The sequence below is a fragment of the Macaca nemestrina genome, chromosome 2, assembly GCF_043159975.1.
Source record: "Macaca nemestrina isolate mMacNem1 chromosome 2, mMacNem.hap1, whole genome shotgun sequence".
In the NCBI taxonomy this organism is placed as follows: Eukaryota; Metazoa; Chordata; class Mammalia; order Primates; family Cercopithecidae; genus Macaca; species Macaca nemestrina.
Window position 1 is genome coordinate 40,742,239 of NC_092126.1, and position 19,223 is coordinate 40,761,461.

At 41.4% G+C, this 19,223-nt stretch overlaps 1 protein-coding gene across 9 annotated transcripts in view; it reads left to right on the forward strand.

Moving 5' to 3' along the window:
* Nucleotides 1-229: 229 nt before the first annotated feature.
* The window catches only part of LOC105469939 (armadillo repeat containing 8), a 113,337-nt gene continuing 94,343 nt past the window's right edge, over nt 230-19,223 (forward strand). For 2 of the 9 annotated variants that reach the window (XM_011721567.3, XM_011721569.3), the window contains exons 1-2: nt 298-582; nt 1,437-1,512. In XM_011721567.3, coding sequence (XP_011719869.1) covers nt 1,510-1,512 — 3 coding nt within the window. In that variant the 5' untranslated portion in view covers nt 298-582; nt 1,437-1,509. Of the gene's footprint in view, nt 583-1,436; nt 1,513-19,223 lie in introns of all 9 variants that reach the window. The other 7 variants (XM_011721572.3, XM_011721571.3, XM_024789175.2 and 4 more) reach the window with 6 other exon arrangements.

Here is a 19,223-nt window from a genome sequence, read left to right on the forward strand (position 1 = left end):
CAAAGGTTCTGGGATCGCAATTTCCCCACCTATAAAATGGAGATAACGACGCCGGGAGTTTGGTGCAGAGAGAGAGAGAATGAATATGAAAGTGAACTTCAAACTATGTATATGGCTCCACGTACTACTTTTTCCAAATATGAATACGGGAACCCACAAACTGCAATTTATCAGTCGGTAGAGCTCGTAGCGCCAGGGCGAGACTCCGCCTCTAGGGCCCCGCCCACCGCGAGCGGCAGGTGGGGCCGGCAGATCTTCTTTGCGCATGCGGAAACCGCTGCCCGCTCCCACCTCTAAACCAGGCTCAGAGTAGCTGCTGTTTCTGAGAGAACGATTCGTAGGACAGCCCCTGACGCGATTCCCTTTTGCCCTTCTTTCTGCGGGCCTTTCTGGTACTTGAGCGGTGTCCAGAGCGTGACCAGTTCTCGTCTATCCGGCTGTCTTTAGGGAGCGATGACTAGCGTTGGCCAATAGTTGGCTGTCGAAAGTGCCGGCCCCCGCGCCGGCGCCTGCAGCAGCCGGGTGGGAAGGCTCAAGATGGCGTGCCTGTTAGAGACCCCAATCCGCATGAGCGTCCTTTCGGTGAGTGACCCGCTGCGGCCGCCCGCCCGCCCTCCAGGGAGCCCCATCCCGGTCTCCACCATTCCCCCAAACGTGGTGTGCCTCCTGGGCACCACCCCCTGGGGTGGTCCCCGGCTCAGTCTTGGGCCAGGGAGTGAGCGAGGGTGGACAGGCGGGATAGACGGGCAGAGGGGACCCCGGCCGAGCCAAAGACATTTCCAACTCCGGGAGCTCCTGCCGGTGCGGGTTTCCAGGATGGCGTCTGGCAGGCGGGGTAGCTGGGCTTACAGACAACTGGCCCGGCGTCGCGGCTTGGACTTTGCCAAGCGTTTCACTGAGCCTTCCTCTTAGAGATGCCGCTTCCCGGGGGCCGAGCGCTCTGCCTTGTGAAGCGCCAGGCTTGCAGCCGGCCTGGGAACGAAAGCTCACTCAGCTCTCCCGGGCTTTGGCAAGAAGAGGTGCAGGCTCCTTGGCCCCCATTTCCTCAGAGCTGCCAGGCCAAGTCTGTGCGACTTCTATTGCGTCCCAGCACCTGGGCACCGGCTGAAGCTGTTTGCTTTTTGGCAATGGTGATTCGTATCAGCTGCGACTCTTCCTAGTGTGTGTGGTTATTTAAGCCCCTTTCCTCCGCTCTGCTCAGAGGTCGCGGCTCTGAGTCAAAGGAACTCTATGTTCCCTGTGCCTGGTATTCCGTTTTTCTTTAAGGGGAGTCAAACATTGAAGGGGGGAAAAGGGGGAGAGATTTCCCCATTGTTGAAAGAAGGGAACGTATTGACATGCGAGGAAGTAAAACCTGTTTTGTTTTTTTTTAAAAAAAAAGTTTTTTTTAAAGAAAAAGACGACTTTCACCTTTCACTATGTTGCTCTTGAACCAGGACCAGGAATGAAAGTTACTGGGAGATAACTTCGAAGGATTTTGCAACAAATTCGAGCTGTCCGACTCTGAGAATGGTCAGTTTACCAATGGTTCATTTGCTATTGTTGGAAACAAGCAGGCAAATACTAATTGACCATCTTTTAGACTTGTGGAAGCCCGTCTGATACTGAGAGGGTCGTTGGATTATAAATGACTTGTCGGGTTCCTAGAGTCTTGTAACTACAACCGGTTTCTTTTCTCTTCTCTGACTTGTCCCACAAACACCTATCTGAAAGCAGCTAGGACATTTGCTTATGATTCAGGGTTAGAGCGGTGTGGCAGACCTCAACCTTGAAAAGGCTTAAGTTGTCAATACAATAATAATTTAATTTTGTGAGCCTGTCAACAGATTTTTCCCCCGATCCATTTTAGCAGTCGTTTTTTCTTATTTTTAAACTGCAACTAAGGAAATACCGTTTACCTAAGTATTATATCAGATTAACCTGTTACTCCATCACTGACTGTAATACCCAGGAATATTTTGTGGGAGTGCAGGCCAATGACTTTTACCTCATTATGTTAAAAAAATAAAAAAAAAAAAGTGTGTGTCTTGGCTGTTCTCAGTTCCCCTTTAATTATGCATTTAGGTTTCATTTATTCTTCAGTTCACCTGAAGCTTACTTTTTGGATGTTGTCAACTTGTGTAATGCATATGATTGAAAGTTTTCATTTGTTTCACTTCCTTGGTAAATAATATTTTCTGCTTATTCAAAAACTTCTTGAAGAGTATTTTCTATTAATACTTCTATTTACAATTTGCCTTTAGCCCTAGTCTAATTAGGGGCTTTTTTTTTGGGGGGGGGGAAGTAGGAGCTTTTGGGTAAATGATTTAAAATGTTTAAATTCACTGATTTTACTAATTTAAAGTAAAACCTGTACCTTTCAAAGTACTACCCAGAGCACCACGTTTTGAAACGCAAACTAGAACAGGAAGTATTCATCAGAAATTATCTTGAATGGTTGATTCCTTTAATAAGCTACAATGTACCAGTTATGTACAAGCTCTGCATTGTATACCTTAGAGAATGCAAGGATGAGATCAGAAATGTGTTTAAGGAGCTCCTAGTCTGAATGATGGTGTAACTTGATAAACATAATTTCAGCAAGGAGGCCTTCAAGTTGTTTTAAAGGATTTCCATTTGAGTCTCTTTATACCTTCTCCTTGGGAGATCTTATTGATTTTCTTATAACCTTAACTGATCAGTTCACACATCTACATTGCCAACCTTGACTTTCTTATACATCTAGTCTTGTATCTTAAATTGTGTGTGGATGACACCCATCGCTTCCAGCAAAGCACATTCCTTCTCCTAAGGGGAATTACTTATGACTTCCCAATTTCTGTTAATGGTATTATCTTTTACTGATGAGTCACTGTTAAACATCCTGAATAATCTCTGGTTCTTCCTTCTTTCATCCCCCTATGTTGTTAAGCTCTGTTGCTTCTTTATTCTTAGTGTTTCTCGTATCTTTCTGTTCCCATGACCACCCTCATTCAGGACCTTGTTGTTTTGTGCCTGCACTACCACAGCGTCCTTTTAGTTATTTTTACTGTCTCTAGTGTGGTACCCCCTCAGTGCAAGCCCAATGTCTACATTAATTTTCCTAAAGAACTCTGCACAGCTGCTCCTCGGTTTCTTTTCTTTATTGAGTTTGTTTTGCCTAAAGGCCCAAGTTTATATTCAGCTTCAGAGTTGAGATTCTTTATTTTCTTCTTTATCTTCTTTTTTGTTTTTTGAGATGGAGTTTTGCTCTTGTTGCCCAGACTGTAGTGCAGTGGCACTATCTTGGCTCACTGCAACCTCCGCCTCCTCAGTTCAAGAGATTCTCCTGCCTCAGCCTCCTGAGTAGCTGGAATTACAGGCACCCGCCACCATGCCCAGCTAATTTTTTGTATTTTTAGTAGCAACGGAGTCTCACCATGTTGGCCAGGCTGGTCTCAAACTCCTGACCTCAAATGATCCACCCACCTTGGCTTCCCAAAGTGCTGGGATTGCAGGCATGAGCCACAGCACCTGGCGGAGATTCTTCATCTTCTACATGAGCCTTCTATCCTTTATAAACTGGCTTTCTCAGGTTGGAGTGATACAGGATTCTTCCAAACTCCAGTAAATCTTAATTCTTCTTACTCATTTGTACATATGAATTTTAGCTTTGCATATATGTATTCTGTATATCGACTTTGAGCTTCTGCCATTTGCTGGGCAGGCATGGTGTTGAGTTTGAGAATACAGCCATAAGCTACTCTGTCCTTCTGGAAATGTCAGCCTAGTGGGAAAAATAAATATCAAATAATCACAGTTTGTGAATGGTGATTAGTATTATGAATGAAGTATATAGGGTGCTGTTCAAACATGTCACAGAGGAAACTGATCTAATATGGAGGGCAATCAGAAGAACTAGGGAAGGTTTCCCTGAAGAAGTGACGCTGAGCTGAGAGTTCAAGGATAAATAAAAACTAACTAGAAAAAGTGAAAGAAGAAGAGCAAACAAGGCAAAGGGAACTGCTTTTGCAGAGGTCTTTAATAATAGTCTATCTTGTCATATTAGAGAGTAAATTAATTCAGAAGTAACACTTTGTCTTGCAAATCCTAGGTACTCAGTACATGTTTGACTGAACTATCTATTTTGGAGGGTTGGACAAACTCTCCAGCCGTATTTGTAGACTGCACTGTGACCACCCCATCCCTCTTTGGTTTGCATTTAGCATTACAACATCACCCTTTTCAACAAATTCATAAGTTTCTCCAATTTTTTCTATACTTTTGAATTATGTCAATTGCATTTTTAAAAACGTCTATTTTGAAATAATTATATAGATTCACAAGAAGTTGCCAAGACAGGTCCATGTGTACACTTCACCCAGTTTCCCTCATAGGTTACATCTTATATAGTTACAATACAATATCAAAACAAGGAAATTGATCTTGGTATAAGTATGTATCTATTTCTGTATCATTTTATCACATGTATATTTGTGTAACCATTACCACCACTGTCAAGATACAGAACTATTCTGTCACCACAAAGATCTCTTTCATAGTCCCTCTTTATAGTCCCATGTACCCAGCCCCTCCCCCCATCAGGTATCCCTAACTCCTGGCAACCACTAATCTGTTCTCCATCTCTATAATTTTGTCATTTTCTATAATGTTATATGAATGGAATCATACAGTATGTGACTTTTTGAGATTGGTTTTTATCACTCAGCATAATACTTTTGAGATCCATCCACGTTGTTGCATGTATCAGTAGTTTGTTCCTTTTTATTGCTAAGTAGTATTTCATGGTGTGGATGTACCACAACTTGTTTAACCGTTCACCTGTTGGGCATTTTGGTTGCTTCTAGTTTTTGGCTAATATAACATACTATGGACAATCATGTACAGGTTTGTGAGGACATAACTTTTCATATCTCTGAGCTAAATGCCCAGGAGTGCAATTGCAGGATCGTATGGTAAATGCATAAACTGACAAGCTTTTCCAGAGTGGTGTGGTATCATTTTACATTTCTACCGGTAATGTATGAGACATTGTTTCTCTGCATCCTCATTGCCATTTGATACTGTTATTTTTTTATTTTAGCTGTTTTAGTAGATGTGTAGTAATATCTCATCATGGTCTTAATTTGCATTTCCCTAATGATTAATAATGTTGAGAATATTTTTATTTTTGAGACGGAATCTCACTCTGTCGCCCAGGCAGGAGTGCAGTGGCGTGATCTTGGCTCACTGCAAGCTCCGCCTCCCGTGGTTCATGCCATTCTTCTGCCTCTGCCTCCCAAGTAGCTGGGACTACAGGCGCCCGCCACCATGCCCAACTCATTTTTTGTGTTTTTAGTAGAGATAGGGTTTCACCGTGTTAGCCAAGATGGTCTCAAGTCTCCTGACCTCGTGATCTACCTGCCTTGGCCTCCCAAAGTGCTGGGATTACAGGCTTATGTATCCTTTTGAGACACTCTTGTACTGTCACCCAGGCTGGAGTGCTGTGGCGTGATCTCAGTTCACTGCAACCTCTGTCTCCTGGGCTCAAGCAATCCTGTCTCAGCCTCCCAAGTGGCGGGACTACAGGCGTGTGCCACCATGTCTGGCCATGTAGAGATGGGGTTTCACCATGTTTCTCAGGCTGGTCTCAAACTCCTGAGTGTAAGCCATACTCCCGCCTCAGCCTTTCAAAGTATTGGGATTACCTGTGTGAGCCACCGCACCTGGCCGGAAAATCTTCCTTATTTGCCATCCATATTTTCTCTTTGGTGAAATATTTCTTCCTGTCCTTTTCCCACTTTCTAATTGGAGTGTTTGCTTCTTTACTGTGGTGTTTTAAAAGCTCTTTATATATATATTTTTAAATTTATTTTATTTTATTTTTGAGATGCGTTTCACTCTTGTTGGCAAGGCTGGAGTGTGATGGCCCAGTCTCAACTTACTGCAGCCTCCGCCTCCCAGGTTCAAGCAATTCTCCTATCTCAGCCTCCCAGGTGGCTGGGATTACAGACACCCACCATCACGCCTGGCTAATTTTTGTATTTTTAGTAGAGATGGGGTTTTACCATGTTAGTCAGACTGGTCTCAAACTCCTGACCTCAGGCAGTCCTGCCACCTCAAGCCTCCCAAAGTGCTGAGATTACAGGTGTGAGCCACCGCGCCAGGCTTATTTTATTTTTTGAGACAGAGTTTTGCTGTGTCACCTGGGCTGGAGTGCAGTGGTGTGATATCAGCTCACTGCAACCTCTGCCTCCTAGGCTCAAGAGATTCTTGGCCTTCTGCCTCCCAAATAGCTGAGATTACAGGTGTGCACCACCATGCCCAGCTAATTTTTTTTGTGTGTTTTTTGTAAAGATGGAGTTTCACCATGTTGGCCAGGCCAGTCTCAATCTCCTGGCCTCAGGTGATCTGCCCACCTTGGCCTCCCAAAGTGTTGAGATTATAGGCTTGAGCCACCGTGCCCAGCCAAAAGCTCTTTATATGTTTTTAAATATGAGCCCTTTGTAAGATAAGTATTTGCAGATATTTTCTTCTAATCTGTAACTTGCCTTTTCATCCTCTTAACCACAGTTTAAGATGAACCTTGATCTCATACCTTATACAAAAAGTAACTCAAAATGGATCATAGATTTTATCATAAAATAAAACTTTTAGAATAAAACAGGAGAAAATCTGCAGAACCTTGGGCTTGGTGAAGAACTTTTAAACATAACACCAAATGCATTACTTATTAAAAAATTAATTGGACTTTATCAAAATGAAAACTTACGCTCTGTGAAAGACCCTGTTAAAAGATGGTTGCTTTTAATTTTGGTCATTTTGTAATGGTAGAGAGGTAAGGTAACAAATTGTCTTTGAATCGTTTTGTAGTCTATTATAAACAGCTGAGGCACTTGTTGCCTTTTGGCTTCTTTACAATCCTTTCCCAGTGCTATTATGTCTTTTTTTTTTTTTTTTTTTTTTGAGACAGCGTCTCGCTCTGTAGCCCAGGCTGGAGTGCAGTGGCGCGATTTTGGCTCACTGCAACCTCCGCCTCCCGGGTTCACGCCATTCTCCTGCCTCAGCCTCCTGAGTAGATGGGACTACAGGCGCCCGCCACTCCACCCGGCTAATTCTTTTGTATTTTTAGTAGAGAAGGGGTTTTACTATGTTAACCAGGATGTTCTCGATCTCCTGACCTCATGATCTGCTTGCCTCAGCCTCCCAAAGTGCTGGGATTACAGGCGTGAGCCACCGCGCCCAGCCACCAGTATGTTTTTTTTTTTGACAAGCAGCTGTTAGAACTATATAGGGTATTCTAAGTCTGGATATTCCTTCATTTTGTTTGTTCTTTACAGTTATAAGCATATTGTTGGCCTTGCCTATAGCTACTTAATGATTTATTCTCTTACATCAATAACTGGCAATAATTAGGAAAAAAAATTGCTGCGAAGTTGAACCTACTATCCTGTAAACAAAAATTTGGCCTCCCTAGGTTTTTAGTAATAAATGCAAAATAAAATCTGTACAGCACATTTTAAAGTTTGCCATTAGTTTACAAAGCGTTAATAAGCACAGGGTATGTCAGTAGGTGGTCCTAAAATAAATTCATCAATGAATTGCCAGGAGCAGTGGCTCATGCCTGTAATCCCAGCACTTTGGGAGGCTTAGGCAGGCGGATCACCCGAGATCAGGAGTTCGAGACCAGCCTGACCAATATGGTGAAACCCCGTCTCTACTAAAAACATGGTGACGGGCGCCTGTAATCCAGCTACTCTGGAGGCTGAGGCAGGATAGTCACTTGAAACCAACTGGGAGGTGGAGGTCGCAGTGAGTCGAGATTGCGCCATTGCACTCCAGTCTGGGTGACAAGAGCAAAACTCTGTCTCAAAAAAAATAAAGGAAAAAAATAAAAATAAATTCATCAATGAATCAATGTGAACTTTCTTTTTTTTTTTTTTTTGGACGGAGTCTCTCTCTGTCACCCAGGCTGGAGTGCTGTGGCCGGATCTCAGCTCACTGCAAGCTCCGCCTCCCAGGTTCCCGCCATTCTCCTGCCTCAGCCTCCCGAGTAGCCGGGACTACAGGCGCCTGCCACCTCGCCTGGCTAGTTTTTTGGGTTTTTTTTTTGTATTTTTTAGTAGAGACGAGGTTTCACCGTGTTAGCCAGGATGGTCTCGATCTCCTGACCTCGTGATCCGCCCGTCTCGGCCTCCCAAAGTGCTGGGATTACAGGCTTGAGCCACCGCGCCCGGCGAACTTTCTAATCTTTAGTGGCAGTGTGTGAAAAATGAGAGGTGCTCATTGTATGTTTCTGGACATCTTGCTGTGTATTTAAGGAATGACTGCCACCTAAATTCAGATAGTACATGTTCAGAAAGTCTTTTAAACTCTGTAAAGAATCAAACACATTTATGTAGGGTCTTCAGATTTTACTTTTGAGACCTAGCCTTCTTATCACCTCCTATTCTCACTAAATTTTAAAATACTGTCAGCAGACAGGAATATCAGTGATTCTGACTTGTATGTTTTTCAATTCTGATTTGGCATTTGTTTTTGCAGTACCATCTGTCCTGTTGACTTCTGGGTAAAGATACGGTATTACATGAAAAAAACAAAGCTCCTGTTATTCTCTGGAAATTGGAGAGCAGCTGCCTTCACTGGATAGTAGTGCTATGATCCCTGGGACTGTTGAGATAGAAATTAAAGGTATTCCAAATAAGAGTAGTTGTACAGAAATAGCCCCCCACTCCCACCACTTGTCGTTTTGTTGAAGAAAAACTGTTTTGACACATTCCATAATTTCAGAAGAATGAAGAGTTACATTCTCTAGCATATTCATAGGTATTAGAGGAAGGAGGAATGATGAAACATGTTAGGCTTTATATTAAAAATAAAAAGTTGGCCGGGCGCGGTGGCTCAAGCCTGTAATCCCAGCACTTTGGGAGGCCGAGATGGGTGGATCACGAGGTCAGGAGATCGAGACCATCCTGGCTAACACAGTGAAACCCAGTCTCTACTAAAAAATACAAAAAACTATCCGGGTGAGGTGGCAGGCGCCTATAGTCCCAGCTGCTCGGGAGGCTGAGGCAGGAGAATGGCGTGAACCTGGGAGGCGAAGCTTGCAGTGAGCTGAGATCCGGCCACTGCACTCCAGCCTAGGCGACAGAGCGAGACTCTGTCTCAAAAAAAAAAAAAAAAGTTGTGGTCCAATGGGAAGTTTTCAGCCTATGAGATCTATTAATATTGGGAGGTCTTTACCACCTGGAAAGTGATTATTGAACACATGCTTCTTTTGCCTTAGGGGTGTTTTTAAGAATTTCTTAGGCTTTCAGAAAGCTAATGGTGATTGATGGGATAAGGGAGACTAAAGAAAAGGAAAGAGTCATGGTGATCATTATAATCAAGCATGATTCACAGGATTTACGCCTTTTTGGCCAGGTGGTATCATCTTCTGAGATGGTGAGAATTAGGAGAGGAATATGTTACAGTAGTAAGTAGGAAAATGAGTTTCATTTTGGACATGCTAAATTTGTAGTCAGTTGGATATAGAGGTTGAGTGCCTAAATCTGGGGTAGTGATCATTATTTGGGCATCATCATTGTGTTGATCTCTGGTTCTTAGCTGTTTAAGGATGAGAATCTCAACACCTGCTTTCCCAGGACAACATACATATGTCTAAATAGTTGCATAATTTCTAGAGGTTGCTGGACTCACTGAAACCCACAAGTCACTCCAGAATTAACTTCTTTACTTGTCCCAGTGTGAGTCAAGAAAACATAGCAAAAGCCAGGTGCGGTGGCTCACGCCTGTAATCCCAGCACTTTGGGAGACCAAGGCAGGTGGATCACCTGAGGTCAGGAGTTCAAGACTAGTCTGACTAACATGGTGAAACCCTGTTTCTACTAAAAATACAAAAAATTAGCAGGTGTGGTGGTGCGCGCCTGTAATCCCAGCTACTTGGGAGGCTGAGGCAGGAGAATTGCTTGAACCCAGGAGGCGGAGATTGCGGTCAGATGAGATCGCACCATTGCATTCCAGCTTGGGCAACAAGAGTGAAACTCCATCTCAAAAAAAAAAAAGCAAAATTTAAAATCATTTAAAATCATTTCCGAATGGTAAATACTGTAGCAATAAGGTATTAAAACTCATGTGAGCTATTATATGTGAGAATTATTTCCGAGGAGCTGTAATTTTTTACCCAGAGTATGCCAGTAATCTCCCAGAAGGTGTACTTTGTCCACAGAAAGGGCTTTGTGTAGCAGGCCTGGGATGCAAAGCTGGGCTATCTGGATATCCAAACAAACTACAAAGTAAGGTTATTGTGGGTCTGGGGACAGGCAAAGTGGAATAGACAGATTCGGGGTGGCCTGTGATATTGCCATGATTGTCACCGGCCACAATGTGGGTGACCGGTCAGATACATCTTGAGCAGCCCTGTAATAGGAAAGCGAATGCACCAGCTGCTGCAAGTGATGGGCTGAGTCTGAGGCAAGCACCATGGATAGCTCCAAGGCAAGGCTGTTACTGCCTCTAAGAATCTGAAGCAAATAAAGCCCTTTTTATCAGGAAGGCATCTGGCCTGTCTGGACAAAACTACTTCAAAGGTATGCCGTGAAAGATGGTACCCAGGATCTCCAAGTAATTACGTGACAGCAATTTTGAATAATAATTTCAACTATTCTTATGGGCCGGGATAACACCTCACCCATATCTGAATAGCCTCACTTTGTTATGTCAGGATTGAGAAGCTGTCATTTAAATACGTCCTAGTGGACTTCTTGGGCCGTCTTATCACCTTGGGAGGCATATAAATGAACCCCAACCAATCCAGAGGATATCTCAGTCTTTGTAAAACTCCTGATCATTTTTGTAACTTTGCATGTGCTTTCCAGAGATAGTTCTTGCTCCCTTGGACTTTCAGATTATGCTGTCTCACACCATGGGTTCTTAGCTCATTTACTCTATCCAGAAATATCTTTTACTGACCCTCAGTTTAGGCATTCTCATCTACAGTGAAGAGTAAATAAATTGAATTTAATAGTGAGAAGAAACCTTAAAGATCTTCTAGACTCAGATAGCTCTTTATGATTTGTACCATACTTTAAAAGGGTAAACATCATAGTACTTGATTAGAAGCATGAATGCAAAATTACTTTCACTCTTGTGACCATCAATCATTTTATGGCAATGTTTAATAGTTTACAAGGGCAATGAGAATGCATTATCACATTAAAAACTCACTACAGAGCCAGATGTGGTGCCGTACAATTGTAGTCCCAGCTCCTCAGTAGGCTGAAGCTGGAGGATTACTTGAGTCTGTGAGTTTGAGGTTTGAGACCAGCCTGTGCAGCATAGCAAAACCCTGTCTCTGGGGGGCAAAAGCCAAACAAGCAAAAAAAAAACTCCAGAAAAAGTAAAGGCTGCTCTTCATATCCCTTTTAATCTAACTGTGCCCTGGCTTTTCTGTTATGAAAAAAGAAAATCCCTCTTTGTTTGAGTATAAAATCATGGAATCTTTTCTTGGAAGAAACCTGCAGATAATCTTTAGTTCATTCTTGTCATTTTTTATTGAGGAAAACTGAAAACTGGAGAGGCCGGGTTGCCAACTGTAATATAAGGTATCAGAGTCAGATCTCCAAACTCCCACTTTTTAAAAACAAAATTGTGTGTATAGCTTTATATTGTATATTCTTTATTATTATTTTGAGACAGATTCTCGCTCTTGTCACCCAGGCTAGAGTACAGTGGCGTGATCTCAGCTCACTGCAACCTCTGCCTCCCAGGTTCAAGTGATCCTCCTGCCTCAGCCTCTCAAGTAGCTGGGACTACAGGCTCCCGCCACCACAACCGGCTTATTTTTTGTATTTTTAATAGAGACGAGGTTTCACCGTGTTAGCCAGGGTGGTCTGTATCTCCTGACCTTGTGATCTGCCTGCTTTGGCCTCCCAAAGTGCTGGGATTACGGGTGTGAGCCACTGTGCCCGACTACATAGCCTTGTATTTTAGAGTTTTATTTTCAAATTTGATAAGCACTGATTAATTTACTATTTATTTTTAATAAATTAACATGTGAAGTCTGTTTTTTGGTCTTTACTGAGAATTCAGGCTCACCTCTTATGCTATAGAAGTATGTTAAATTTAAAAATTATATATTTTAGTGTTTTTATGATTGTGTTTGTGAAATTAAAGTAGATTCCATTCTAGGAATCTCAGTTGCCATAGTATGTTACATTCTACACTGATGAGGCCCAGATACACTGTGAAATAACATTTGAGAAACTTTCCGAAGTTACTAGAGGCTACAGAAATGCAGAGTTTTGATTAATCTTGGGAGGGAGGATGCAGTGAAACTTGACATACCAAATAATGAATAAGGATAAAGTTGGTTACAAAAATAGTACACGAGGGGTCTTTAAAAGGAATTGAATGTTTTAAATCTCATCAAGTTCTAATGGGGCTAGAAGTTTGCCAGAATACAAAGAGCAAAACAAAATAAAACCAAAAAAGTCTACATCAAAATCTTGGGTTTTGGGTAGTATTTGGGCATTTTCTTCTACTTTTTTTTCTCCTTTTGGAGAAAAATTGGAATGTAGGAATTTTGGAATACCTAAGAAGGACATGATAGCTGTTTGCAAGTCAAAGGTATGTCTTTGTTGATAGTGTTACCCTTTTTTGTTTCAAGTAGGGGCAGATTTTTTCCCCTCAAAATTAGGAAAGAATTGCCTAACAATTAGTTTTGTCTAATAGTGAAATTAACTTTGGCAGTGAAATAGTACACATCACCAGAACTCTTCAGGCAGCAGTTAGACAGTTGTATTTAATGTTTTGTGTCTTTCATGATTTCATGAGAATGCATCTAGAGCAAAAGGGAAGGCATGTTGTTTGAAATTGAAGCACAATTTAGTAAAATATTGCTTTTAAAGTACTGGTGTCTGGTATTCTGGATTGTGGCAGTTCTAATCTCTCCAGGGACAAGTACAAATACATTGTCACTGGACTTTAAAATGAATAATTGAGAATTTGTGATTGATCTGAGCAGTGTACTTTTTGGCATTTAGTAAATTGTCACAGTGACAGAAGGAAGTATTTTTTGAACTGAGGGTTTTGGAGGTATCAGAAAATCAAATTTTGGTTTCACATTGTTTTAGGGATAGAAAGAGGTTCTGGGGCTCCCAGTTGACCAGAAGGTTGAGTTGTTTCAGTTTGTGGTTTCCTAACCCTATCAGACTCACACACTCTACTTATAATAGATATTTTGTGGCACTTTTTTGACTATCTTGAAGTGGCATTCATAGATAAGTTAACTGTACTCACATGTAACTTTTAAAAAGTACACATAATGCCCCAACTGTAATAAAGGAGAAAGACATAAAGCTAATTTATAATATTATTTAAACCCGTAAATACTCAGGTCCTACTATACCAGAAGTAATAAAGTACCAGTATATTCGTAAATATACATAGTTTTGTTGTGAATGTACAGTTACACTGCAGAATGATGTAGATGTGTTGTAATGTTTACTTAAATACAATAAATGATGTTTTTATGTGACTTTCTGAAATGAATGACTTTTGGTAAAATTCCTACCGGGACAAAATACCACCTTTTCTTTATTCACATGAGTTACATTCTTGGAAAATCGATTGTACATTAAAATGGTACAAAACATACTTTTGTGTTTATATGTAAAATGGAATTCGATTCTAGGTTTTTTGCCTACATGACTGGACAGTGGAAAGTTGGGGGATGTGTGCCTGTTGTCCCAGCACATCTAACATCTTTATTCTTTGCCCACTGTATATCAGTAGCATTTGCTGTCATTGTGACAGCCAAAATCATGTTTCAGACTTACAAAATGGATCCTGATTAGAACTGCTGAGAGCATGGGGCTTTCTGAGTAATGTGTGTGTCTTAGCATACACCCTTCCCTTTCTCACCTCCACTTCCACCTCCCCTCCAGTGTGTGACAGTGTGTAGTATAAGGACTTGGAAACAAAATGTGCTGTTAAACATTTTTTCCGTGTTGTGTCTAGCCCTTAATATATGATATCACTTATTTATTATGTTTGTTGCTTTTTCTCTTTCTCCCTTTGTTGAAATGTACACTCTTCAATGGGCTTTTATTTATTTATTTATTTTTTGAGATGGAGTCTCCCTCTGTTACCTAGGCTGAAGTGCAGTGGCGTGATCTCGGCTCACTGTAGCCTCCACCTCCTGGGTTCAAACGGTTCTCCTGCCTCAGCTTCCCCAGTAGCTGGGATTATAGGTGCATACCACCATGCCCGGCTAATTTTGTATTTTTAGTAGAGACTGGGTTTCATCATGTTGGCCAGGCTGGTCTTGAACTCCTGACCTCAGGTAATCCACCCACCTCAGCCTACCAAAGTGCTGGGATTACAGGCATGAGCCATGCCCGGCTTTTTTTTTTTTTTTTTTTTTTTGTTAGTTGCCTAGAATAGTACCTGCATAGCTGTTTAAATATTTGTTGACCAACTTAGTTAAAAAATATACTTCAGCATTGTTTTGTGTTCTCAACTGTATAGTATATCGTCATAATACTAAATTACATTTTCTCAAATACCTTTTTGCTTTAGAGCTCTTGCATGTGTTGTGCTCTCTACCTAGAGTCCTTGTCTTCTCCCACTCCTTTTTTTTTTTTTTTTTTTTCTGAGACTAAGTCTTGCTCTGTCGCCAGGCTGGAGTGCAGTGGTGCACTCTTGGCTCACTGCAACCTCCACCTCCCGAGTTCAAGCGATTCTCCTGCCTCAGCCTCCCAAGTAGCTAGCATTACAGACACACGCCACCACACCCAACTAATTTTTGTATTTTTAGTAGAGATGGTGTTTCACCATGTTGGTCAGGTTGGTCTTGAACTCCTGACCTCACTATCAGCCCTGGCCTCAGTCTCCCAAAGTACTGGAATTACAGGCGTGAGCCACTGCGCCCGACCTCCCCCTCCCTTTTTCACCTGGCAGATTAATACTAGTCTTTCAGATTACTCATCCTTACTTCTCAGAGATGATTTTCCATCTTGTCCCTAACTTCAATGATACCTTCAATTTTCTTTTTACGTTGTGTTTACTTTTATGATTACACTAAATCACTTTAGTGTGGTTATACTTGTAACTTGCTTGTTTACATGGTGTTTCCTTTCTGTACTACGAAACCCTGAGGGTAAGGAACTCTATTTACAACCAGAACATGGCATAATTCCTGGTAAATTAATGATACAATTCGAGTTTCATTTAAAATCGAATTTTTGTAGAGTTCAAACATCCTATTTTTGTGTTTGTTTCTTTCATATCTTCCCAAACCAGGATTTTCTCTCACAATGCCAAATTATGAACAGTTTTATCTTGAAGTTCCTAGTAGTTTGTGGATTAATTGACATATTAAATTTTGATTAGCAACCACTGGTTTAAACATTTATTTTGTCTGGGGTCAGAATACCTCATTGGGAATTGTAATGCTATTTTAATTTCTAAACAGCAAATGAATTAAATGAATAAGTAGATATGAAAATGAACTAGAACATACTAAACAAGTATATTTGGTTTTTGCTAAGTATTTAGCTTAGTTTGAGAGTAAGCTGCTATCAGTTGAGGATGGGTATCTTTGAATAATTTAGCTTTAACCATGAATGTGAATAACTAAGAGGACTATTAGTACACTTGTAAAAGCAAATTACCCTCTTTGTACAGAAATAGAATTACCCTGAAAATCGGTATTTCAGGATACTTTTACAGTTTACAAGGGGTTTTCTGTGTGATACCTCATTTGAAGCACACTCTGAGACATGTGATAACATCACCATTTTATAACTGAAGAAACAGTCTCAAATTTTACCTTTTTCCAAAGTTGCATAGCTAGTGAGTGGTAAAACTAAAATTCATACCTAAGTCTTCAAATGCCAAATTATTTGTTCTTTCTACTACATGATGTCTGAGTATGTTAGAAATAAAGAACAGTATATTTTAATAAAATATACACAGAGCAAGACTTTATTGAAATAAGTTTGGTATTTTCCTATTAGTCTTCAAATTTTTATTCTTCATTGTCTAATAAACTAATAGTTTTACCCTAAAACTTGAGTTGAACACTTATTTTTCCTATTTTTTGAGTTAAATCCTATTCATGACAAGTCTGGGGTTTAAACCCTTCCTGAATAAATTTTTTTCAAAAGGCAGTGGTTTAAATTCACTGTAGTCATGGGTAGTTTATTCAGAGGGACTATCAGAACCTGTTCTAGTTTGCCTTTTTAGGACATCTGACTAGTTTACTGAGCTATCTGTAAGTTTTCCTACTTTTCTTTTGCAATTTTATTTTATTTTATTTTTTTGAGACAGAGTCTCGCTCTGTCACCCAGGCTGGAGTGCAGTGGCGCAATCTCGGCTCACTGCAAGCTCCGCCTCCCAGGTTCACGCCATTCTCCTGCCTATAGTCCCTGTCCAGTAACTGGGCCTACAGGCGCCCACCACAATGCCCAGCTAATTTTTGTATTCTTAGTAGAGACTGGGTTTCACTGTGTTAGCCAGGATGGTCTCGATCTCCTGACCTCGTGATCCACCCGTCTCGGCCTCCCAAAGTGCTGGGATTACAGGCGTGAGCCACTGTGCCCATCTTTTGCACTATTAAAGACAAACAAAAGGTGGGATTATACAGCTTAATTTGTCTCCAACAATCTTATTTTATGCGTCTTATTCTGTGACAGTTATTAATGATACCCTCTTTCACTCTTAAAATTATCCTGATTTGGATGATAAATTTAAAGGCCTATAAGTTATCTATTGCTGTGTAACAAATTGCCCGAAAACTTAGCTGCTTAAAACATTTATTATCTTAGTTTCTGTAGGTTAGTAATACAAGTGTGGCCTACTTGGTGCCTGTGGCCCAAGATCTCTTATGTGATTGCAGTCAGGGTGTCAGCAGGAGTCACAGTGTCATCTGAAGGCTCAGTTCAGAGAGAATTCAGTTCTAAGCTCACTCATGTGGTTGTTGGCAGGTTTTAGTTCCATGCTATGTGGGCCTCTCCACAGGGCAACTCCACAGCTGATAACTAGTTTCTGTTAGAGAAAAAGGGAGGGGGCAGGGAGAACTTGGAAGTTTCTGAAATGGCATCTTATTACCTCTGCTGCATTGCATTTGCTAGAACCTACTTACTAGATCCAGTCCTTACCGAAGGCAAGAGATGGCATGAGGGCGTGAATATCAGGAGGTGGAGATCATTGGGGCCTATCACAGATAGTCACCTTAATAAAAGGAAAACTGCTTCCACATAATACTTTTCCACAATGGAGTACAACTCATTACCTGTTGCTTTTTTTGTTTTCCTGAATAAATTTACTTCAAACATCTCCCCAGCTCTCTTATTCATGGCTGCTTCTGTGCATTTAATTGTAGCTGGAGAAAAACACAGCCATGCTGATGGGTTTCCTGTCAAATGTATAATCACAAGCCTCAGTAAGCCCCTTATTGCTCTCTGGCAGTCCTGGTACATTTTCCTGGCCCATTCAGTGTCTTATTCCTTCTCCTCTTTCTTCAAACCACTCACATTTCTTCCTCTATTTTTACTTTCCAAAAATAGAAGTAATCTGAAGAGAACTTTCACAAGCTCTCACCACCATATCCACCCAGGCTGGAGTGCAGTGGCACGATCTTAGCTCATTGCAACCTCCGCCTTTTTGGTTCAAGTGATTCTTGTGCCTCAGCCTCCTGAGTAGCTGGGATTACAGTCACCCGCCACTACACCTGGCTATATAATTCCCTCTTGTTATTGTACTTACAAATGTTCTACTTGACTGGTAAATCCCATTCTCCCTCAGTTATTCATGAACATTGTTACAGTTCTCCCCCTCCTCATGCAGCATCAAATTTTCTTCTCTATTAAAACATTTTCATCAATGAATAAGCATGCTCTAATTTATTCTGTCTTAAAAAAATAGACTCTCCTGAGTCTACTTCTCCATCTAGCTACTATATTTCTTTGCTCCCCTTTACTTAATTTTTCTGGTTCTTCTTTTCCCATTCTCTTGTAAACCCTCTCCAAGCAGTCTTTGGCCTCACTGTACTGCTGTTGTCAAGATCAGTGAACACCTCCATGTTCCTAAATTGAAAGATTAGATCTTAATTATCATCTTAGCTACACATCACTAGGATTTGACATAGTTGATTAGTCCGCTTTTGAAATATCCCCTTGATTTGACATCCTGGATTTCTTCACTCTACACTGGCTGCTTGTTTGACTACTCCAGAGCAGAGTCTTCAGGTCTTGTGGTATCCAGGATCACTCCCTTAGTTAATTAATTTCATTATATGCTGACAACTTCTGATTTACACATCTAGCCCATAACTTTTTCCTAAACTCTAGGCTTACATATCCACTGCCAACTTGACATCTTTACTTGGGTGTCTAATATGATTCTCAATCCTAACATGTCCACAACTGAACTTCTGATCTTCCCACTCAAATCCAAACCTCCTGCCGTCTTCCTCATTTCATTAACTGGCAACTCAGTCTTTTCTTTTTTTTTTTTTTGAGATGAAGTCTCACTCTGTCACCCAGGCTGGAGTGCAGTGGCGTGATCTTGGCCCACTGCAACCTCCACCTCCTGAGTTCAAGTGATTCTCCTGCTTCAGCCTTCCGAGTAGCCGGGACTACAGGTATGCGCCACCATGCCTGGCTAATTTTTGTCTTTTTTTAGTAGAGACGGAGTTTCACCATCTTGGCCAGGCTGGTCTTGATCTCCTGACCTTGTGATCTGCCCGCCTCGGTCTCCTAAAGTGCTGGGATTACAGGCGTGAGCCACCATGCCCGGCGACAACTCAGTCTTTTTATGTGCTCTGGGAAATAAGTGTTACCCTTGCCTCCTTTCTTACCTTATACCCTACATCGAGTCTAACAGCTTATCCATTTTATAACTTCAGCACTTATCTGGAATCTGAATACATCTTTCACAGTGTTTGGTCTAGTCCATGCTACCATCATCTGTTAAATAATAGCATTTCTGATGATGGAAATAACCTCCTTCCTAGTTTCCCTACTTTTGTCTTGTATCCCTTCCCCTTCTCCACACGTGTCTGTTCCTAAATTGCAACCAGAGTGATTCTTTAAAAACTTAAGTCAGGGCCAGGCATTGTGGCTCACGCCTGTAATCCCAGCATTTTGGGAGGCTGAGGTGGGAGGATCGCTTGAGGTCAGGAATTTGATATCAGCCTGGGCAACAAAGTTGAGACCTTATCTCTACTAAAAATAAAACAAAACATAAGATAAGTACACACA